The sequence below is a fragment of the Pelobates fuscus genome, chromosome 11 (assembly GCF_036172605.1).
Source record: "Pelobates fuscus isolate aPelFus1 chromosome 11, aPelFus1.pri, whole genome shotgun sequence".
NCBI lineage: Eukaryota > Metazoa > Chordata > Amphibia > Anura > Pelobatidae > Pelobates > Pelobates fuscus.
The window spans coordinates 26,394,885-26,420,139 of NC_086327.1; the positions used below are offsets into that span (position 1 = coordinate 26,394,885).

Here is a 25,255-nt window from a genome sequence, read left to right on the forward strand (position 1 = left end):
GGATTAACAATCTTTGAATCCGGCGCACCCATACTTAGCAACGGAGCGTCTATTTCAAAGAAACACAACAAACACACCTCCAACAGTCACACTCGTTTCCTTGGCAACAGCACCATGTGGCACAGTTACTAGGTCAAACTCATACAACAAAACATACAGGGAATTCCCGTACACACACAGCTGTTACACCAGTCACTAAATAACTAATACTGTGCCCTTTAGCGAAACTATATAGTCACCCACGTTATAATTCTCAATATTTAAATTACCCGTCTATAACACACCCTAGTAACATCGTCTTTACAAACAGTAGTTATAGTACGGTTAGCATTGGTTAGAGTACAATTTAAAGTCACAGTTCAGTTAGTAGTGGTTATGGTGTTAAACATACAACATAAACGACAGTTATTAGTAGTTATTTACAGTATCAGTAATTATAATACATGGTTATGGTACCGTGTGCTATGATACAGTTACATACTATTCACACTCTCACTAGACGGCAGAGCTCACGCTATCTAGCAAGATATACACTCTACTACAATCTTTAACACATTTACAATTCCCAACTAATCTATTGGCCAGTACCTCGATGGACTACCTAAAACAATTTACATCCGTTTTGGTTAGCCACGCTGCCCAAGCACCACATATAGAGAACTAGAGGGCGGAATTTACAACAGCACCCTCTTAGTCTATATACTCTATCAAAAGTCTAGTGGGTTCCAAATTTACACGCCTTCCCACTTAGCCAAGATAGGTTGAGATCTAGCGGACCGAATTTACACAGACGCCGCTTAGTCTCCCGGTCCCTCCGACCTAGCGAACGTAATATACATCCTAGAAAGCTAGTCTGGACAAGACACCGGTGTCCGGCTTGGGCTATTTACACAGAACCCAGCCTGACTCCAAACCAAAATTAAACGGGCTGACTACAGGGCGTTTAATTACGAGCGGTGCGCCTTCGCTCCTTCCCTCCACTGGAGGGGGCAGATTCCATACACAAATAACCCCTTATGGGCCTACCGCACAATCGGTATCCAATACCTCTAGTGGGTCCACCGTCTAAAACAGTAGTCGTCTTACCTCCTCGTTCCTGAACCTGGGTTCACACTCATCGACGGGGGCACCCCAGCACTTACGACGTAGAGGCTGATGATCTCCTGGACAACAAACCAGTGGCACCGAGACGAAAGGAGGTCCACGCAGAAGTTCAGGGGTGCAGCCGTAGGGAGCGTGGGCAAAGATAGACCGTCTCACACCTCTGCTTCTTAGCTACTGTTGAACGATGAGCTTCCCGGCCAATGCACCAAATGATACCGGAGAAACTGACGGAAGCCAAGCACAGAGAAGTGGACACAGGTTTCTTCAGGAAGGAAGAGATTCTTTATTCGATTCACCGACCGGGGCTCAGATGGACTAGCGTCACCACAACAAACAGTCTGAGCCCAGAACTGACTGTGTAAATGCATGATATAGACATATAGCTCCTCCTATAGTTAACTCTACCCACATATACTCTTTACCCAATCAGCTGAACAAAGCCTAACTTCCCTTACCTGTTAGACCACATGGCTCACCCAGAAGAATGGAGGAGGGGAAGTGTTTTCAGTTCCTGCATTCCTGCACTTGCTCAGTACACTGTTGATTGTATCTTAGCTACGTGTAACTGACTAACTGATACACCAACATACACATATGCCACGTGGAAATCTCGGCCTACTAAATTTAATTTCTACCGAGCTTCCACCACAGAAACTGTACAGTAAGCAATAAAAATTTCATATTCTTTTGATTTCCATAGTCATTGCAGTTTTTTTTATAAATACAACTTTGATGCATTTTTCTATTAGAAACACTGTAAAACTCCACCACGTAACAGTGTAATGTCTTTGCGTGTGTGTTTTCAAGCTGGTCACAGACCCCAAAATCTGGATATTCACATGTATGTTGCCCTGTCACATGAAGATTTTCACTTCAGGCCTCCCAATAGTCATGCATTTGGTGGGACATTCCCAATTTCAGAGTCCGATCCTGATTTTGGAATTATCCATGGAACTATCCCCATTCAGCACAGTGTGAGTTAATCGTTAGATGCCCTTGTGCTGAGGACACTAAGACCATGCCGAGAACAGTTTGACCTCTTAGGACCACTGGCCACTGCTCCCATCTGCTTCTATGCTGTCCATCAGCATGAAAAGTCATTTGTGGTCAGGAAAATATGGCGAATCTTAAATATTGCAGATTTATATTTTATTTTTTTGACATTGCATTTTTCCCCTGTGTGTCTTTCCATACATTAACCAGCAGGTGTCACTGTTTCAGTGTGCAATTTTTATTGTAGTTGCTCAGGTGTGCCATTTAATTCATGCTCAACATCCCTCTTATATTCTATGGTCCGTGTTGAATTAAAACCTCATCAGGTGGGATCCCTTGATCCCAGGCGACATCTAGATGGGGGTGCATTTTACCACGCCAATCTGAATGAATTTCTGCTGGGAGACAATTCTTGTTATTTAGGGTGACAGGGTGACAAAAGTTTGATATGTAAAGAAATCAAAGGGAATTTTCTATTTTCAAGTCAAAATAGTACTAAAAACTTAACAATTTATAATTTAATTCTCCAGAAAAACAGGGAGCTTTGACAATCTTTCCAGGTTTTTCGTTGTGACTATAAATGTATTTATTCTCTTATCCCTGGGATTTTAATGGGATTTTCAAGTCAGTGCAGTTAAAAAGTACTAGTAACACTCTCTAAGTTCATTATTTTGTCAGTTTGGCTAATTTTGCTTTAACAAATGTACCAGCAAAAAACGAGAAACGTTCTGAATGGCCCACGTTTTTTTTTTTGTTTTTTTTTGTTGTATGCCTCTCTCCTTTTTTTTTTTTTTCCTTCAGATTTTCCAGTTGAATTTTAATTGTCTGGCCAATTTATCTCTAGTAGTAAAATTCTCTAAGTGAGTAATGTTGTCAGTTTGCAGTTTGGTTAATTTTGCTTTGAATTTGAAATTCTCTTTGAATTGCTACGAACTCGTACTTTATTGAATATCCCTGTCTTTAGTTTGTCTTCTTTGAATATACATCCTTATGGTGTGTGCGTGTGTATCTGTCTCTTTCACCTTTGCACTCAGCATTCATACGCAGTATTAACTCTTGATACTTTTTCAAAAGAATATGAACCTGTTAACCTAAAATCTAGCAAGTCGAGCAGCTCTATTCAAAATGCATAGTGAGAATGTCCACAGTTTGCAACCTGACAAAGGTAATTGGGAATTAGATGAATGTAGACTGAACTGATTCGAGTAATACATAACTTTTATCAAGTGCAATATTTAGTCTGAGAGCTAACCTGCTGTCAGTGCAATCAATGATTTAATTGATTTGCACTGATAATGCTAACGTGCAAATTCCTTATTATGATTGTAGCTACAGAGGGGACGCCTGCTATGGGTGCTAGGGCGAGAGCTTTTTTTGTCAAATCACTCCGTCAGTTTGACAGAAAAACAATGGATGGTGCAATGAGACTCATCGCATTATAACCACCACAGCGAGCTTAGAGTGTATGAGTTTAAATGACCTTAGTTACTGACTCATCCTACACATTTAATGCAATATACAGCAAAATTAAGGATATGGATCTTCAGGGCACTGAAAAAGCTATTGTTACCAGCTGATTGTGGGCATATGCCTGGGGTCAGATAAATATGATGCGCTTGTTCCAACTATGAGGGACCCTTTAACGCCTTAAGGACACATGATGTGTGTGACATGTCATGATTCCCTTTTATTCCAGAAGTTTGGTCCTTAAGGGGTTAAAATAGTGATTTGGGGAGGGCATATTTTGTATCCTGACCTAGGGGTTAAGAACTGACATAGAGTGTGGTAATTGTGAGCTTTCTTGATAAGAAAGGAACACTCCAAGCACCATAACTACTTTAGCACACAATGCTGGTTGTGATGCTTGGAGTGTTCTTTTAAGGCAAAATTGATTACTGAAGTCATGGGAATGTTAACAGTTCATTTTGATGTCACTTTTCTATTTTGATTGATTTTTTTTTTTTTTACCACTGAACCGCATCTACTTTTGCCTGAAGTACTGGGTAAAATCTTTCAGCGTTCATTCATTCTCCTCACCTGTTAAAACTGACAGAATACACAGTGCAAAGTGATCCATGGTGATTTCTTTTTTCCGTTCCGTATTTTCCAGCTTACTTTTTCCGTTATTGGATCATTGAATGGCGTCCACATGTTTGCCAATAATCAGAATGTTCTCCTGACCTCAACTTGTACAGAGAACACTAAAGTGGTGTGGAGAGCCTTTCATGACAGGTGAGTGAATGATCACGGTAATTCCGGTTAGGTGGAATGCTTCACTTACGCTATTATTGATGTAATTTGCATCATTTGCAGAGGAGTTTCAAGAACATTTTAAGATTTAACAAACAAAGATTTAACCCCATCGGACCAATCAAATTTGCTGGCCTCACACACTTAACCCCTAAACACACTATGCCAGCATTGGATTTCCACATGTCGAGCATTTAAAGTTCAGCTCTCATAATTTATTTATGAGATTTCTATAATTTTCAAGTATGGCCTGGACCCACAAATACTGCATTGTTACAGTAGGGTACAATATAATAAAAAAATAAAATTATCACAACATATATAAACTTAACACATAACCGGTAATAAATATAGTCAACCATGTCAGGTGCATTCTGTATTTAGGTATGTTGCCTTAGATCTCTTAAAGGATTTTAGAATTAATGAAGATTTGACTGTGTCCTCGAGGTTGTTCCATAATTGCGATGCTCTATAGGAAAATGAGGATTGATCCACTTTTTTTTTGTATCATATCTTTAACCCCTTAAGGACGCATGACGGACCCAGTCCGTCATGCTGGGTAAGCTCTTAAGGATGCATGACGGACTTGGTCCGTCATATGCTAAAATTAACCCAAGATCGCCGCGGTGACGGTGATTGCGGGGTTAATGATGTTGCTGGGTGCCTCAGAGTCAGTGTCAGACTAGCAAATCGCGATGTCCCAGCCCATGTGATCGCTGTGACAACCAGTCACAGTGGTCACAATCCTGCTTGGACATGAGAACCGCCGCCCTCCACCTCTGTTGGATTTTCAAACTACAGATCACAGTACCTTACAGTGTTCTATTTTATTTTTATTTATTTTTTACCCTCAGGGGTTAAATTGGATTTTTTTTTAGTAACCTTAAGGGCTTAAATTGTGATATTTTATTTTTTATCAATTTTACATTTGTGATTTAGTTAGCTGGGGTATGTGGAATTTAGTGGGAATTTGGGAATTTAGTGATAAGCTAGTTAGAATGAAAAGTAAAAAAAAATTTTTTTTAGTTATAGTTAAAGTCTATTAGTACACAATGTTTAGGAAGTATAGCGCAGAGGAGGCTTATGCCCTGTTAACAGCCTACTCAGAGGCGACAGACACTGCCTCAGAGAGTGATGCAGGGGACAGGGACTATGTGCCAGATACTGCAGGACCATCAGAAAAAAAATAGAAAATCGCTGATTCCCCTGATCCCCGCTGAACATGGTGCAGATGACTGGGTACCCCCTAATAATTTTTCACCAGACATCCCAGAGTTCACTTCCAATCTTGGCATACAGACTGACCTGTCTGGCTATAGTGCGCTGGATTGTATGCAGCTGTTCTTGGTTGATGATATTTTGGGAAAGGAAGTCACCCAGACTAATCTGTACACTGAGCTGTATCTGCACACAAAAGTCTCTAATCGCCAGGAAAGAGCGATGGTACTCCATCACTGTGCCAGAATTGAAACAATTCTGGGCACTGACAATGCTAATGGGGATAATTAAAAAGCCCACCATTAGAATGTACTGTTCTAAAAACCTCATTTGCAATACCCCATTTTTTTCCCAGATATGAAGACAAACTGTGATTTATGCACTTTAGTGATAATACGAACTGCCCCCAAACGGTAATCCGCAGTATGATCTTCTATATAAAATATGCCCTCTATTTGCCCACTTTAATAAAAAATGTGCCACTAGTTATACCCCCCAAAAACATTCTATTGACGAATCTGTTATGAAGAATAAGGGAAGACTGGGGTTTAAACAGTTCATTCCATCCAAAAGATCCTGATATGGGATCAAATCTTATAAATTGTGTGAAAGTGGCAGTGGCTATGTGTACACCTTCTGTGTATATGAAGGAAGGGATAGCCACCTTGATCCCCCACGTTGCCCAGATATAGTAGGGATGAGTGGGAAAATTGTCTGGGACCTAACCATGCCTTTAATAAACAACTTGTATTGTATATCAATAATTTTTACAATAGTATCCCACTTCTAAAAATGCTGTACTGCTTTGACCGTGGCCTGTGGCACTATCCGGGAGAGTCGCACAGGTTACCCAAAGGCTCTAGCAGAAAAAAAATAAAAAGGGGGGAGACAGCAGCTCTCTGCCAGGATGAACTGCTAGCACTAAAGTACCAAAATAAAAAGGAGGTGTTCATCCTAACCACCATCCATGGTGATCACACTCGCAAGGTCGCAGCTCGTGGCAGAGAGGAAATTAAACGGGTGTCAGTCTGCAGAAAACAGTACAATCGGCATATGGGGGCCTATGTATTGGCCACTGTTTTTAAAATTTTCCACACCCAGGTCGAATAAGTAGACCATTTTAGGGTGTGATTTTAGCCATGTGGGGGTATCAATATGTATATAGTTTATATATTTAGTTATTGTAAGTTAAATATGCTGAGGAAGTTCAGGCCAAGGAGGCTTCCAAAGTTCTAAACGCTGACTGACTATTTTATAATTTTTATTTTGGTGATTTAGTTAATTTGGCAGGGGGCATGGGGAGGGGGGTGTATGGGGGTAGTTAGTGGGTAGTTGGGGGGTTTAGTGTTAAGTTAAGTTAGGGGTTATAACAAATTTAAATAAAAAAAAAAAATAGTCTATAACATTAGTTCTTGTGGAAAAAAGTTTAAAATGCTTAGGACCTTCAGTGCCAAGGAGGCTTTCACAATTCTGACAGCAGACTCAGAGGTGACAGGCAGAGTTTGATGTAGGTGAAAGTGCCAATTTATTTTTGCCCGAATGCAGCATAAATACACGATTCCCCTAGCGTTGCCCGTGACTCAGATGACTGGGTATTACACCCTGATAAGTTAATGCCAAAAATTCCCATTTTCACAGCAAATCATATGCACTTGTTCATAATTTGAATTGATGAGCGGCTTATATTTTAAAATAGATGTGGAGTTTGAGAGGTAATTTGCAATCATGAGCTGCTAAAATGAGACTTAGGTCCAACATCCGCTTTTGAAAAATATGAAATTGGTGTGTCTCAAACTTTCCCTTTCAACATCCATAAAGACCCTGGGATATCTACTTTAAAAATGGTAGGCTTTTGTAGGGTAGTTTGAGCTTGCAACTTGCTAAAATGCTCAAAAATAGGACGTGGACCCAGCATCAAAATTGAAAGTTTGAAAAAAAAAAAAACTGTAATGGCTGTGTCTCAAATTTTCCTTTTCAACATACACATATACCTGGCAAATGTACTCAGAAGACATAGCTGAGAAACATTTTAAATGTTATACAGCCGTAGCACTCATAAGGATTGCAAATTATGCAGAAAAATCTCAAAGTGTGTGTCAAAAAAGCAGATAAAATGCTTATTACCACTAAACTTGGTACGAACGACCTAAAAGAATTATCCCACACTAAGGTTTAAAATATGCTAATTTAGATACCCTGAGGTGTCTTTTATAAGAAATGATAGCCCTTTGTGGGGTAGCTTTAACGTGCAACCTGCTAAAATGCTCCAAAATTGAACTTGGACCAACCAATATCATTTATGAACATTTTTACGCTTAAAAAGCTGAAATGGTCACGTCTTCACAAAATAGTGTCTAGGTCATACATTGGAGTATTGTTTTATTCAAAAGATGTTGCTGGGCATAATTTGGGGGATTTTATCACAGTGGCGCACATACGATTTACAAAATACTCATCAGAAATGCCATGTGTATGTAAAAAAAAAATGCAAAAAATTATTTTACGACAAATATTGACATAAACTGGTGAAAAAATGGTGGTGCGTTAAGGCACAATATGCACCATATGAGATACCCTGGAGTGTGTACTTTCACAAATGGTAGGCCTTCATGGGGTAATTTGAACAGTAAAACTGCTACAATGCTCTAAAATGAGACATAGGCCAAAAATATAATCTATGAAAATTCACACTTAAAAAGCTGAAATGGTGTGATCTGTTAAATTACTCTGTAACTTCACAAAATAGTGTCTAGGTCAGTCTAAGCCTTCAGGGGTTATTTAAATGGTCAAAATGCTATAATGCCCCAAAATGAGATAAAGGCCCATCAAATCCATCTATGAGAATTCTAACTGTAGAAACAGAAATAGCCAGGTCTCGTATATGACACTGTATCTTCACGAGACAGTGGCAAAGGCATACATTGGGGGTATTGTTATACTTAGAAGATGTAGCTAAACACAATGTGGAGTTTTGTACAGGAATAGCCCACATCAGGTTTACAAAATACACATTAAAAAAACCTTGTTATATGTGTGCATGTTAAAAATCTGAAAAAACACAATTTTACTATAATATTTAGCAGAGATTGGCGGTTAAATGGCTATGTAAAAAGTGTCAAAAAGGGTAATGGTAAATAGCCTGAGATGTCTACTTTACATAAATATATACTTTTGTGTGGCAATTTTGTTTTCCGTGAAGACTATTATGCTTACAAGACAAACATACCATATTTTAAAATTGTTCCACATTGAAATTTTATTTTACTCCTTGTAGTTTGTGACCTGTAACTGCCAAAAATATACTAACATCGTAGATATATTATGTACTTTGTAAATCAGGACAAATAAATGAATTTATTTTGAATTACTTTTCTTAAGCTGTACCAATTATGTAAACATTATTATTGGCAAAACTGAGAAAAACAAAAATTTCATTTTTTTTACTTATATTTTTGTAATTTTTTTCATAAATGAGAATTTATATATGTATATGTCACATCAAATTAAAGCCTGTTTTGTCCTTTAAAAAAACAGTATATGGGGGGCCGAACCGCAGAGCTGAGCAGCAGCAGCAGCAACCCTTACCAGGTCCAGTGTCCAACACCCAAAAAAGGGAGATAATTACACTGAAAAGGCACCCACAAGCCAAACTGGGACCACCAAGCGATGGGGGAAATCGGGACTAACAAACTGACACCTTACAAGCAACGATCAACCCAACCCTCGACACACACACCGGTGAGGCCTACTAGCCTGGCGGGCGCAGGAGGGGCGGCCGCTCTCCTGCCGCCGAGCACTAAGGGAAAACAGATTTGGAGCCCTCGTCCCCCCCCTTTGGGGGGATATCCCGGTCCTACCTCATGAGACCAACCGGCCACACAAGGCCCAAGCGACAGGACCACAAAACCTAAAGGCCGCGGGCGGAGCCTACAAAATGGCGACCGGCCTACGCTCCACTACCGTGCACACGATCGAGAGAGAAACAGAGCTCCGGTACAACCGCATATTCGGGGCAATCTGGGAGAAGCTAGAGGCTCTGCTGCGGCCCCTGCAAGCGGAACCCTCACCAGGAGGTACGATGAGGAGACTGAAACGTGAAGACAAAGGGGACAAACCCCAACCCCACTCTCAAAATGGCCACTCACCCAAACAGCGCCCAAACGGAGCACCGCTGTGACCAGACACAGTCCACACCAAGCCCACGCAACTAAGGGGGCCCCCAAGGCACAACACCGCAGACAGCCTCATCAGAACACAGCGACCCAAAGTGGATTCAAAAGGGGCAAGGCCCACCCAGACAGACCAAGAGGATGGCGGACTGTCAAGCCTAAACTGGCATATACCGCCACACTGCCACATCGAATCCTCAACAGCCAGCGACAGCACCGCACAGCTCAAATAACAGCCAGGACTCCAAGACACTCACCAGGCGATCCGGTGACCCCCACTGCCGCTCCTATTCTCTGCACACCCGGAGCGCGGAACAAGATGGACTCTTACACCCAACACGAGCAGATAGACACCGCAGGCATCGGCTGACTTCTGGCAGTCCGACAGCTCCAGGCGATAACTGACTGGTTTTACCCTTAATTGCCTCTTATGTTTTTACCCTTCTCATAAATAACTCCATGAGACATATTAATATAATTTCTCCCACCTGTTATTTGCTCCTGCCAAAAAACAACAAACGTGCGGTTTATTTCTTGTTTGTCTATGTTCAGTTATGCATTGCTCTGATAGGCACGCTGGCTCTGCTAGTTTAGCATGTCCAATATATGATATACTTTTATGTAGTCTGGATACAGGGCATTCCGATGTCATTAACTTCTATAGTTTTTGCCTGTTATGCAGCATTTTTACTTGGGGGCAGCCACAGTAGGAGTTCTAGCTCGATTTATATATATATATATCTAGCCTGATGTGCAGCAACCTATTCACATCACCTGTATGGCAGTCCTGGCAGGTCAGCATAGACTGTAACTTTGTTAATTTACTTACTATAAAAATGGGGCAAAGCTATAAGGTGCAGAATCCCCACATCCTATGTGCTCATCCCTGCCACCTTACAGTCACACTCACCTATGGCTATGCCGTACACTTAATCCTGTACCTAAGCGTGTTAATGCTAAAATATACACATGTCCTAATGGTTAGATGCATGAACCTGGCTGGCCTGTACATACTCGACCCATAGGAAAGTTTTCTTTCTGGTCAAACAATCTGATAAGCATACCTAATATATCTCTGATAAACTCTGCAGATGCGATATACCAAACGGGCAGTAGAGCAGTAACTACACAAGCAAGCACAATCGTGCCTTATTTAGCATGTTACCTTATTTAGAATGTACGGTATCCTTCTTTAGCAGGTAGCCCAGCAATTGAGCAATGCCCAAGCAGTTCACCCATATTTAATCCAAGCCAGACTTACCCATGTTATGTCTCAAGCATGTTACATACCTTAACACTGTTTTAACATGTCACTCAGAACGCTGACAATTGTTGTTGGGACACTGTGAGCAACTGTACCATATTACCTAAGCACCAACTCCTGGTTTCCTATCAAACTTGTGTTTTATTCTTCTTGTTTCAACGCACTAGGCACTAACATGAGGAGGCAGGGCACAAAGCCATCTGTCCTCGACCCAAGCCTATAAAGCGATGTTTTAGCATAACCTTCACCCATACCTTTTTCCTAAACCACGCTATCAATCGGTGGGCAAAGCGACTGTTCATTCTAGGTGATTACGAAGTATACGATGTAAACCTGTTTGTTTTTTCGGTTAAAAAAAAAATAAAAAAAAAGTGCAATGTCTCTAATGCCATGTAAACATATGTGAATGCCAATCGATCTGCACCAGCTATTGTGGCAGTGCAAATTGCATGTTTTCCCTCTGCACAAACAAAATAAAGAATTTAAAAACAAAAAACAAAAAAACAAAAAAAACAGTATATGATATGTGTTAGTGCAATAAATGAGAAAGATGCAAATTGCGGGTGAACACAAACCGCAAAAAAATGCAAAAATTGCTTGTGTCCTTAAGTGAAAGACAAACGTCTGAAGCTGTGTCCTTAAGGGGTTACGGATCAAATGCGTAAGACCACCACGTACATTGCTTTTTATCCTTATAGGGGTTAATTCACTAGCCATTGAAATTCTGGTGAACTAACAAAATGGCAGGTTATGCATTTCAAATAGCATAATTACAGTGTTGAATTCTATTTGTGCAACACTGTAATGCTGTTAGGTATTTTGCATTGTGTAAGCCACAATGGTCTCTAGGAAGACCTGTAACTCTTTTGTCTGTCAGACTGTGCTCTGCATTGTCCTGAGCCGCCGACTAGACCTGTATACTGGTAGGTCATGGCAGGGAGTGCCAAGCATGCCCCATGCAGAGTGTGAACACTGAACACAATTTAACAAAGCAAAACATATTAGCTGAACTTACATTTTGATGCTCGTCACCTTGGTCATATGGCATAATGATTGCGTCTTGAGCAATACATTTAACTATTGTCTCTAATTGTGGTGTGCTGCTATTTCTAACTGAATAAAGTTTTAAATAAAAAAATTATAATAATCACCTGACTATTGCTTTCACTGGAATTTATTGTATTATGCTGTTTGCTGTGTATCCAGTATTAGCACCCGTTCGTTTATATGGGGAACTACTGACTGTGCCATAGTGAGCCCTTTTAAAAAAACAAAACTCACATCATTTTACTCATTTACTGCCATATAATAAATAGATGAATATTCATTTCAAGTTTGTGTGCATAATGCCCACAGCCGAAAGTATACATGAAAATAAAGAGTACGTCCCTGAAGTAACGTTCGAACAAACTGTGTGAACCCAAAATTCACGTGAGACTTTTAATATGCTGGCGCTATATAAATACCAGTAATATTAATAATAATAATATAGCCTGTGCATTATCTCTGCTACTCACACTGGGAACATAACGTAATATATAGAAGCCGTTTTATCAATGCGTCACTGTTACACCTGCTGTTATGCTTAAATCCTGTAATATTAATTTTAACATTAGTCCTGCTGTGTGTCATATTCACATAGCTGATTAGATATAGCCAAAGTAGTTAGCCCGGTTTGAACTAATGTTGTTGCATCTGTTTGATTAGGTTTATTACAAAATGTAAAATTCTGCTTTTAGAAGTGGTCATGGAAGAAGGAATCTGTACGTAGAGTGTTCCTGCTTGAAATGCTGTACATACTGAGATATTTGTGCTGTGGACAAGTTACACACCTGGTGCATGTCTGGAGCTCTGTTTCAGACTGCCAAATGTCAATTCTGTGCAAGATTTGCATCTGTTGTCCGTGCCACTGACCACCCCACACCTCACTGCAGACTTCTCGCCTTCTTACGCCTTTTTATTTTGTTTGTTTAAGTTCTGTCCCTCCCGCTCCCCCTCCCCACTCCCTTTCCCATGCGCTCTGTCTGTTAAACTGTTCAGTCAAAAGCTCCTCTTTGAGAAGCCTTTGAGTGGGTCTCCGACCACTGTGACATCAGAAGGAGGCGTTCAGAGCAGCACCATAAGCTTCACCTGGCACTGGATTTGAGGTGAGTTACCGCATATTTTATTTTAATGTTTGCATTTTTTAAAAATATATAGATCATTAGAAAGGGTTGGAGTAACCGTTACAAGTTGTGATGCTTTCTCATTACTTTCATGTTTTTTTTTTTTTTTTTTTTTAGCATCACATTAATTGTAATGTCTTCTGAAAAGAATGCGAGTGACTTGTCGTTACATAAACTACTGGAAAATGTTTTTGGGGCCATGGTAAGTTCATTTTTACAAAAATCCTTAAATATATTTTATATGTAGTCTGCTGTCTGTCTGTTACTGTGCTACCTACAAAACAAATAAAAATATTCTCATCACCTACATGATCAGCTCAAACACAGGATGCTGTCCCCAAACATGGCAAGCCTTCATTTCTCACTATGTTGTAAACAGTCCAAATTTGGGACCCCTATTTATCACCTCTAATTTTTCTCTGGAGCTCTGCTTATGGGAACAAAGCAGTCCAGTCCATACAAAGCAAATCTTGAGGCATATTGCTGCCCAATCCTGCCCTTTAGAAAACGGTGCTGGGTGACATATCCGTGTAAATCCTAGCAACATATTGAGCGTTTATAGCATGCCCTGGTCCAACTTGTTTTCATACCTCTAATTGCTCAGAGGTGTGCAATGATTATGAAGACCATAGAGAAAAACACCCAAGTAATGCTTTGGATATGCATAATAGATTTGTGCAAAAAATTGTTTCAGCTGGTTTATCCAAATTAAATTCCTTTTAATCCACACTTGAACGAATTGATTTGTCCAGGATTTACCTGCAGAATTGTATTGATTGAATAAGACTACGCAAGTAAATCCTGTACAAATGGATTAGTTTAGGCGTGAATTAAACGGAATTTGATTCAGACAAACCGGCTGAAACTATTTTTGCACAAGTCTAGTACATAAAGCTACCCTGAATGATAGACAGACAGACAGACAGACAAACAAAGTTAAGGAGATATCTTTATCAGATTAAAAATTGCTAAATAGTTGTGAGTCATCCCAGATTATACAATCTTTCAATCTTGAGATGCTGTATAACTAACGTAGATGCAAAATATGGAGCTTTTGTAACATTCGTGGCATTAAAACGCATGGAGACCCTGAACTTTCCCCATAGAGCTCCATTGATTCAATGCATGTCTATGTGGAGATGCTGCTTGGCCAGCATGGTGTTTGGCACGGCCCTTCTGCCCAGCCTCCTATGGAAAAGCCTTGGATTGGCTGAGATTGTCAATTCTGATGATCTCAGCCAAGGAGACAGGCCTTCCAGAGCTGGAATAAAGAGTTGTTTTATCCTATTTGAGGCAGGCATTTATGGATGTGGACATTAAGGGCAGAAGAGCAGGCTCTCTATACTCCAAGCCTTTTCTGCTCAATCTTTATCTGTTGACAGGAAAGCTTGGACTGTAAGCACACACATTGTTACAAATATTGTTTGTATGTTTATCAGCTATCCAAATATGTGAGCTCACATTTTGGGAAATGCCAGTTAATGGCTAATCGAGTTTGCTGCATGTGTGAATTGTTTTTATACTCCGTGTAGAGTGTGATGAAACATGCGGGTTCTCTTATATGTGTGTCTCTGAATGTAATGTCTGTTTTTATTATTTTCCTGCCGCAGGTTCTAGTGATTGGTTTGGAGGAACTAACGAATATTAAAAATGTAGAGCGGTTAAAAAAAGACCTTCGGGTAAGAATTATATAATGTTTTAGAAAAGGGGGCAAATAATGTAATATTTAGCTTTTTTATTTTCCTAACTCCATCATATAAAGGGACATTATCAGCAATTTAGTTTTACATTTTAGATTCTTAAGAATAAGACACAAATACCAAGCATAACTCTGAATCTTTTTATTCAGTGTTATATAGTGAGTTTTAGTATGTGGACTGTTATTCATGCACTTACCGTAGATCTGTTGTCTCCACAGTCTTGCTACAAGCTGATCGACAGTTTCTTAATGGAAAATGAGAATATGGGAGACCTAACGCAGAGTGTTGATTGTGTTATCACTAATGATTTGGCCATACTGCAGGTTAGTGCAACAATATGTGAATGTACACATAAAGGTCAAGATTCAGTTCTAGCAAAACAATTATTGCAATAGAGATAAAACCGGTAAGATATCTACAGGTATATCTAAGAAAAGTAGTACATTTCTGTATAAGCTTTGTTTAGTAAGTATTAAGTAAAGCTATACAAATTCAACATACAACGTTGACCTCTACAAGTAATACAGTCAGATACGCATGAAAAGCAAGTCATTAAAGCAGCTTTTTTATGGCATACTTCCCTTTCCTCAATTAATTCCTCTTTTCTTCCTGTCTCTTATTCCATTCTTCTCTTTTTCCAAAAATACATAAGACAAAGTAGGGACTACTTTTACATATGTGTTTTCTTACACCTGACAAAACTTGACAAAAGGCAAGTTGTCAAATTATGTAATTTCCCCCAGCAAGAAAAAAAATACATTGTCTATTGAATCTCCCACAGTCTAGTGGCATCCTTAATAGACATCAGTGTTGTACACATTTGCAAGTACAACAGTGATGTGGGCTCTTGCCAGGTGAAGAACCAGGAACTGAAGAGCCCACCATGTGCTGATTGCGGTGCCATGAGGAACAGCTTCAATTAAGTAAAACTTACATTCCTCTGAACCTCCAGGCCACCACTCGGCAAGCAGCGAGGTCTTTATCGGGTGTTTGCAAAAATATGTGAAGACCCCAGAAGGTGACATAACCTCTCTAAAGGAAAGCTGTAGGCACTGTAACTGCTTTGTCTCATTGAGTTGACTACAGTGTGTAGAGTCCCCTGGTGCCATTTTCCATTCAGTGTTAAACCATTTTTAATGCAAGAGTTCTCAATAGCCTATCTCAACAAGGCTGCTCAGGTTATTGAGAGAGCATTAGACTGGCCTAAACCATTAGAAACTCAAGGGAGCATACACAGTATAGCAATCCCCAGTGTGAATATAGCAGTTCCCTAAAATAACGAGACAAGGCTACCTATTGAGGGTTAAGCAGAAAAGCAGAACTGAGGTTTTATTGTCTCTTTTATACAAGTTTTCCCACAAGGTTACCACCCAAGTGGACCTTGTGGAGCACAGGACACAAAGTCACAAAGCCAATCAAAACAGTCTTGTACAGTTAAACACTCCCAGATAATGTACACAAACCCTCCCCTCTGCCTGTGATACAATAAACAAACACAATGCACTAACTCAATTACCCACAGGCAGTCAACACACATTTTTCACAAAACACAGAAAACACCCCAAAACACCACATATCCCCACATTATACACCCCTGGATAGCCCTGATCTGAGTGAACAACATATCCAAAAATCACCCAGATCAGAGCAGGGGTAGCTTTCATGCCCAAAATAGTTCCACAGATTTGGGCTGTGCGGCCGATCTATTTTCAATGTTAAAAGTGCACTACAGTACAAATAAGGCTGGGGTCAGAAAATAGCAAGGGCTGATGGGAGATTGAGGAGGGATAAAGCAGCCAGTTTAAACTGGTCTGGCAGTGTCCCTGGGACAACGCCCTGCTGGAGAAACAATAGGACAGGAAAAAGGGGCAAATTTTCCCATGGAAGTCACTTTTTAATATGGGCAATAGTCACAGGGCAGGACGCTGGCAATCGGGTCCCTCCAAAAGCCAGTGGCGAAGGGTAGTTCGTCACAGAGCCTATCTTTAACCTCTTAAGGACCAAACTTCTGGAATAAAAGGGAATCATGACATGTCAGACATGTCATGTGTCCTTAAGGGGTTAAATCAGCTCAACATCGAATGTTATAATCTAAACCAGGGGTTCCCAATTAATTTTTCCCGTGGAACCCTTTGACATAGTGTATCAACATCGTGGACCCCCCTCCTGGAAAAAAACATTGCGCCGGCGGGTTAACTAAATATCGCAAGAAAGCCTCTGATGAACCAGGTGAGGTGAAACGCGCGTCAGGGGAACATTACTGGCGCTATCAATAAGTCACTGTATTAAGAGTAACTCCTTCACTGTCATACGATCTTGAGCTATCTATCGGCATTGGCTCGCCCGCTACGCTGCAGCATTAGAAGCAGCTTAGCCAACTTGGGCTTTTGTAGCATCTTTCTACAGTATCTTTATTCTTTGTAGCAGGCTCGGCGGGTGGCTTGTTTACTTTCAGTTTCTATTACCACTGGAGACTGTAAGCTTTTGGCTAAGGGGGTGCCCTCAAAGGACTTGCCAGCATAGGAGGCTTTCTAGCGATATTTAGTTAACCCTCGACTACCCCTAGCTATTTGGTTATATTAGCAAGTTAATAGCAAAGTTTCAACTTTGACAGTCTGTATTTCCTAGTCATCTATACTGACGATATTCCCGCCTGCTCTAATACCTCTACCATCCTTTAGACGCTACTCATCAACAGTTCTGAATAGAGGACCGTTTCACTTTTGAGATTTTCTATTATCTGCAGTTCACTGGGACTCTGTTGCTCCGTTTAGAGTCCAGACACTGCAATTTCGTTATATAAATATATACACACTAGCTTTAAAGTAGCTGTCGTGCAGCTTACTGGGACTCTGCTACTCCGTGTATAGCCCAGGCACTGCAATTTCGCTACATATTGACACAAGCTTATAAAGTAGCTGTCGCTTTTGCTGTAGTTCTTTATTTTGTTACAGGTAGTGCAACTGTATCAGCCTTGAACTTCCATTATCAGACCCAGCAATTTACAAACCTGACTTTTTGCACATACCCATGTCTGTTTATCTCTTTTTACGTATTTCTATTAAAAGTTAAGTTTTACTTTTCTCTTAAGTGATTCCCCCGTGCCCTACTTATCTACAGCCACCCCGTCCTACAACGAGGGAATTACCACTCTGCAGGACACTTTACCATTTATCCTGTCTCTTCTCCTGTCTCTCTTCCTTGTTGTTTAGTTTTGTAGTGCATTTCGTTGCACTAGGGGTTAACCCCCGTTAAGGAGTAAGATTATTGTATTATCTTCTTTCCTTTTTGCTTTGTATGTGACTTGTAACATAATCTCCCAAATACCTCTAGAATCAGGTTTGAAAGGGAATCTGTATGAGAACCAGCCTGAAAAAATCCTGTAAAGGGACTAGAAACTAGACTTGTACAGTTACAGCAGTGAAACTGGAAAAGTAGCTGCATGACTTCAGAATCCCTTAAGGCAGACTGTGCTAAAGAAGATACTGAAAACATCATCTGCCTTTGCAAATGTGCCAGTTGTACTTTCAAACCAAATAAGGCAGCAACGCTGACCTGTCCTGCAGATCTATTGCACGTACAGAAGCATCTGTGCATCAGCTCATGTGGTGCCCACGCATAACAAACCTTCAGCAAGATGAATACGAAGTGCGTTAACTAAGTGGATGGTTAAAGGTGCAGTGATAACACATACATCTGTAAATTTATGATGGCCCCTTAATGGTCCAGAATTAGCCTTATCCTAACTTTTTTTTTTTTGTGTGTGTCTAAGGAAAGCGAGCCACTGAGAGAGAGTAAGATGTTGCAAATATTTTGTTTTAGAAATTAGACAATAGTCGATGCGCTCAAGTGTAACCAAAAAGGCAGGTTTATTGGAACAGTGTACAAATAACTTTTCGCCCCTCAATGTGTCTTTTTCAAGCTTGAAAAAAATCTCCTTTAGGGTCATTGCATTGTGCACTGTTCTGAAAAACATGCATTTTTGGTTACATCTTGGGTGCCTGGACCATGGCCTACTTTCTAAAACTACAGAGTAAGGTTTGACCTACCTCAGATCCGGTGCACCTGGTAAGCCAATGGAGTGCAGTGTGCCTGGTTCTATTGAATGCTTCAAATCTATTGACAAAAAATACTAAAAGAAAGCACAGGAAGACAAATACAATGTGACTCAATAAAGGTGAATAAGAGAAGAGAGAGCCGTGATATAACATGACAGTGGAGCTTAGGATCCTGAGTTTATGAGATAATAAGGAGACTTTAGTTTGACATTTGGATGTACATTGTATATAGAAAATGCTTTCATTAGAAATTGTTAAAAAGTATGTCTGGAATGTCTCAGCCCATCCCTGAGTCTCCCATTGAGTTCTTTAAATAAATATAATGCAGTATGGGAACCTTACCATAATGGCAGACAGACAGTGGTGAAGTAGTTGATTTATTAGAATGCACTTGTTTCTTTTCTACCATTTGTAACCTTGTAAATAGTATATGTTCTTGATTCAGGTTTGTTATCTGCAATACTATCTGTTTGAATGCTGATATCAGCTTTATCATTTTACATAGCCTGAAAATTCAAATTCATACCTGCAATCCTAAGCACGGTTTAATTGCCTTTTGAACCATTGTAAATCAGGTTATTGTTAAAGATTTTGATTACAATTGCCTCATTTTTAGTGATGAAAACGGTGTGTGGCTGACCTTTGACGTTAGATAAACTCCTAATTGCTTACTATGCAGTATGTGTTTGTGTGAACTGGTTAGTTCTGGTGTGCATAGCTCCCAGCATAGCAATTAAACAAAAAGAGGGTGTGACTGAAAGCAGCACTGTCAATTTTAAAAGAGTCTTCGAACATGGTGGCTAGAAAACCACCAGTTGACGTATCTTCTAATACCATGATGCCTGCTGGGAATAGAAGAGGTGGAAGGTAGACTCTAAGATACTTACTTAAACTTCTCTCCCCTCATTACTGCCGTCATCACAGAAACAGAGGGACAACATAGTGTTTGGAATAAAGTTTTGTATTCCTAATACTGTAATGTTCCTTTAAGGCCAACATAGCCGAATTGTAGAAATTCTCTAAGTCACCTATGCTTTCCATCTGGCTACTCTAGTCTTACATTTTACATTTATTTAGAATTCTCCCTTTAGTAAATAACCCTGTTTGAATTATCTTTCACTAGAGGACATTGCTTACAAGGTTCCTTAAGCCATTTGAGTCTTTTGTGATGGTGAAGACTCAAAGGAAAGAGGTTTTCCCCATAATGCTGCATCACCATCACAATAGATATCTTATTGTTCCTAATCCTACCGGTGACTTTGGTAACATATCTTTGTTGTGTAATTGGGTTACGTGCCTTTCTGCTGCTTTAGATCATCATGTCCAGCTTCCAACCACCAACTGAAGCTAGGTTACAATTAGCTTTGGGAAGTGTGGTACAATATTATAGAAGCTGTCGCCCATTGTTGGCTTGGAAGACGAATTTGAATGTCCACTCAGTACATTATTATAAATACTTTTATTTATTTAGTTTTTTTTTTATTAAAACCATCCCTTTCATTGCAGGAATGTTTAGACAGCTTCACCCAAGCAGCGGAAAGTAACTTTGGGTGTCTCATGGCTGGGGGGAAAGTGGTGGCAGCGACAGAGAAGTGGTGGAGGTTGGCTGCACAAGAGGTGATGCTGCTGTGCTGGTTGGTGGCTTCCTTGCCTCCTCATTCATCACGAGATTATCCTGTTTATCTTCCTCAAGGTAGCCCTACGGTAAGAAATGGTTCATAAAAACCATAGTACTTGGTATGGCTAGCAATACAGCATTGTAGGTTTCATTACTTCACAATATTAACACAGTGTTCCACACACATAGATGATCCACAAGGAAAGGGTTAAGATGAAAAATTTGCATATTTATTAAAAAAAAAAAAAAAGAAAAAAAAAAAATATATATATATATATATCAAAATACAGGGCATCACACTGGCCCAGCAGCCCTCATGTATGTTAACGGTAGTACAGGCATTACATACAACACAAAATAATGTTATACAATGAAGTAACATTGTGTTCACAGAAAAGAGAAAAATAAAAAAAATAACAATGTCAAATAGCCGTACTACCTGCGACTGCTGGACAGGGGAGAAGACTACCCAAGAAGACTACCCGGAAAAATATAGATCAAGCCCTGGATCTGTTTCGTACCCTTCCTGGTGCTTTCTCAATGATATAAACTACCAATAATTATTAAGTTATACATTCAGTGTACTCTTCAGCAATCTAACAATCTTTCATTCATCCTTACTTGCAAACCCATAAACACTTTGACACACTTTGGCCATTCACACATATATATTCAAATTCAAACATATTCACTCCAGCTAATCAAATTATAAAACCAAATCATATAATGCCACAATCATCACATACACAGGCACTCACTTATTTTTACACGCATGCACGCTCCTTGAACACACTTTTTGTTATTTTATGGTTTAATATAAATTGCATTTTTTTGTTGCAGACAGATTTATGGGCTCCTGCCAGCAGGGGTTCCATTGATATTATGGTAACTTAACTTGTCCTTCCTTTCCTTCTAGGCACTTGATCTTATTTCTTCTACCACAGATATAACTGATTTTCATTACACTCGATATAGTCGAATAGTCATTGTCTTGGTCTTAGTGGGACGTTATCTTTAAAAGTGTACTAAAGTCATAGGTAATGACACAGAAATCTGCCATGATTATATTTCCTTCATATGCTTTTTATTTTTGTTTTGTTTTTTAAATCTATTTTGTACATCAAATTCAGCAAAACCAGTCTTACTTGAATCATTGCTTGTGGTTTACTGCCACTCAGCAGAAATGGTGCAACATAAGACCCTGATGTACTTTATGATAATCCCACAGACTCAAAGCATTGATTTTACCAGTTCATCTACATTCTTGCTGTAGTCCGCCTGACAGTAACACTGACTTTGATGACCTAAGCCAGATAATGAGCTTATGACCTTCTTGGTATATGAGCTGGTGTTATTTTATTTATTTAATTATTATTATTATTTTATTTTTTATTTTTTTTGCTGTATCCGGACATCAAGCCCATTTGATCTATTCCACTAATAGTAATGTCTGCCAGTTTCTCTTTAGTGGTTCCCACTCTGCATTGCATTGTCATTTTTGTATTCCTTCTACAAGCACTCACGAATACAAATACCAGTCCTTGCCGCTAGAACCAGTTTATATCGGGCTCAGAAACACGTCAACAGATGGTAGGACAAATCTGCTGACTTCCTTCAGTTACAATAGGCAGTGACAGTAAACAGTTTGTCACACACTAATTGCAGGTGGTGTGAAATTTCTTTGTCCTACCAAAGCTGCCTCTTTCCTGTCTTGCACTCCTTTTTTTTGGTTCCCATTCCCTCTGTTCATTCTACTGACAATCTTGCCCCTTGACATTTACCACACACACTGATAACAATATTGATAACTCTGAATTGAATTTCCTGTAATTCACTCACCTGTTTATATACGCACGCACGCACTCACTCACACACACACTCTCTCTCTCTCACTCCTTAAAAGGTTACAATTACAATAACATTGCCCCAGGGGTTTTTCCAATGATCACATTAATTTTCGTCTGACTTTTTGGTATTTTGAAGTTTCTGGCAGCGGAATTTACACAGATATTACTGTTTTTTGTTTTTTTTTCAAATGTCATTATTGCATTGTTACTAGTTTCTTTATGTATAATGCCTCATATGCAAATAAGAGATTGACTTTAATTACTCAGGCTCTCTATTGATGGGCTATAATCCTAAATAATTGCTAAATTGCCCTTTTGTTAATTATCTATGTCTTGGGATATGAATATTTAATTTTTTATTTTTCAGTGTATAGCTCTTTATTGATTTTTAACACGCAAGAAAAGACAGCAACAAATGCCACATGGTTACGTGTCAACAGTTAACACAGTAATTAGTTATCCAGTAATACCAACAATGAGTAGACATAAATGGTACGATCGGCATACATTAAAGGAATGCGCATGTTAATCTGGAATCTAACATTGTATGCTTTTAGACATTCTATGTAATTGTTTACATATAACCCGGTTTGTCCTGTACTGCAGCTAAAGTATATGGAACAATTTCGTAATAATAAGAAACTAAAATGAGAGAGAGAGAGAGAGAGAACAGTTAGAAGGAGATATAAGAATTAAGGAATAATCATCCCGGAATCCTGATTCATGGCTAGTGTGTGTATGAGGGGAGAAAGGAGAAGACCGGGTGGGAGGTGATTCTTGTCAACGTATACTAAACTGGCAGGGAATTCTTTGACAATTGGTCACAGATCAGCCGCAAGCAATAGGTACAGAGTGGAACACGCTGTCATTTCTGTTAGCAGGTTACTTCACAGACGTCTATTCTGCTATGCTTTGTGGGAAGTATGCCAGAGAGATGGCCAGAGTGTCCCTAATGGTTGTCCAAGTGCACCATGTTTTTTGATGACATGTCAGTTTACCCTGTAAGCGGGATGCCACCTGTTCTTGTTGTCAGATCGACTCCATCCTTAGTGCTACTTCTCTTATAGAAGGGGTGGATATTAAAAGTGTTAATGTAAACCAATACCAGCTAGCCCTGGCTCATGCTCCATTTGTAATTTGGGAACGAATAAGTGAAAATATTTAGACCTGCTTTAATGTATGCATATAGGGTAGAGAATGATTTTAAACTTGAAACCTGATATTATAAGAGATATTCGTGTAAGAAATTAGCAGATTTGCACCACATCCCACATAACTATCTGGCATGGGTCCCAATTTGACAGCCGATGATTTTTATGGGAAGATGGAACATAATAGATTAAAATAATAAAAATGGATTTAAATAGGTCTATTCTACAATCAGCCATTGAAATGACAATATACAATGTTATGGAAAAACAGGATATTGTAAACAAGCAATGCTGAATAAAAATATTGCATATGTTATAAAAACATCCCTAGGGCCGTAACTAATTACGGTGTGCATTCCATGATTAACCCACAAGGCAGAATCCCTGCGTCCCAACTGTCCTCCGTCGAGGGGGAGTTACACCGTTCTCACTTTACTGCCATTTTCGTCACACCTTGCATGTTTATAATATTGCTCCACTTCATCAGAATAATGCAGGTTGATTATAGTCCTTTATCCATTCATTCTTATTCTTATTTAATTTCATCTCCAGTAGCGTTTTGTGTTTTTTTTTTTTTTTTTTAATGGTTTTTTTTTTTTTTTACAGTGGTGTTAAGCCCTTAAGGACCGGACTTTTTTTGCGATGTTGTACATTTGCGACCAGGCATCTTTTTGACACTTTTGTGGTGTTTGTGTTTGTGGCGAAACCAGCTTCGCCACTGGGAACTGGAGAGGCCTGGCTGCTAGCCTCCTGCCCTGCGACTACGGCCCATGGACATATTGCTCTATAAACACTATATTTGGGCATGTAATAATTTATATTGCTGCTACTGGCCCTTTAAAATCAGCAATGGACATATTGGGACTTTTGGGACTAATGTCCCTTTAAGACTTTGTAACATATCACAGTAATACTGTCTTAAATATTATGTAGGTATTTATGTGTTCAGTTAAACTGGGGATATGTAGAAATGTGTGTTTTATGTGTTAAATGTATCAGTATGTAAGTTTATGTCTTTTACTGTCTTTTTGCAACCATGTGGTTAATGGAGTCTGCCTCTAGGCCTGGATAATTAGATTTCTTCTCCAATTATCTCCAGGGCAGAAGGGAGGAAGCCAGGATGCATTGTGGGGATGTTTTACTTTTACTGTTTGAGCCAGGGGGAATAAAAGATACTTTTAGTAACTTTTAAACCCCTGGTCGGATTCATGCCATTTTTTAATATGTTGTTCCCCTGAATGGATTGATTGTGGATATGGATTTTTATGTGAATGTGATGTATGGTTTTAAAGTTATGAAAGTTGTGTAAAAGTATATTTTACTCTGTATGCATAATGGGATTATGTGTCACACTAAGGGGAGGGGATGTGTGGGAGGTAACATCTATGTCATTGGTTCTTTTATGCCTCCCCCTGGGTGTGGCCTGTATGTGTGAGTTGGAAATAAAAGCCAGGCTGGGTGTCCCAGTCTAGAGTTCTTGCTTAACCCTCAAAGCGATGTGTCGTCTCGGTCTTTGGGGGAATGGGATTGTAAGCTGACTGCCAAGAGTGTAAGCCGATGTCTGCTTTTCTTGTTCAGCTGTTCCAGTTCGGAGTGTTATTTCGTATCCAGATCGGGAGTGTGATGTTCTGCAGTAGCTGTGCCTGTATCCAGAAAAGGGGATTATCGCCTAAACGGATTTTTCCCCTTTGTATGCTGAAACGGTCCGTTACAATTGG

At 39.6% G+C, this 25,255-nt stretch overlaps 1 protein-coding gene across 1 annotated transcript in view; it reads left to right on the top strand.

Moving 5' to 3' along the window:
• Window positions 1-25,255, top strand: part of FUZ (fuzzy planar cell polarity protein) — an 86,133-nt gene that overhangs the window by 11,012 nt on the left and 49,866 nt on the right. The window contains exons 2-6 of the mRNA XM_063437016.1: window positions 4,208-4,329; window positions 13,281-13,365; window positions 14,774-14,842; window positions 15,082-15,186; window positions 20,428-20,625. Of these exons, the coding sequence (XP_063293086.1) occupies window positions 4,208-4,329; window positions 13,281-13,365; window positions 14,774-14,842; window positions 15,082-15,186; window positions 20,428-20,625 (579 nt within the window). The remainder of the gene's footprint in view (window positions 1-4,207; window positions 4,330-13,280; window positions 13,366-14,773; window positions 14,843-15,081; window positions 15,187-20,427; window positions 20,626-25,255) is intronic.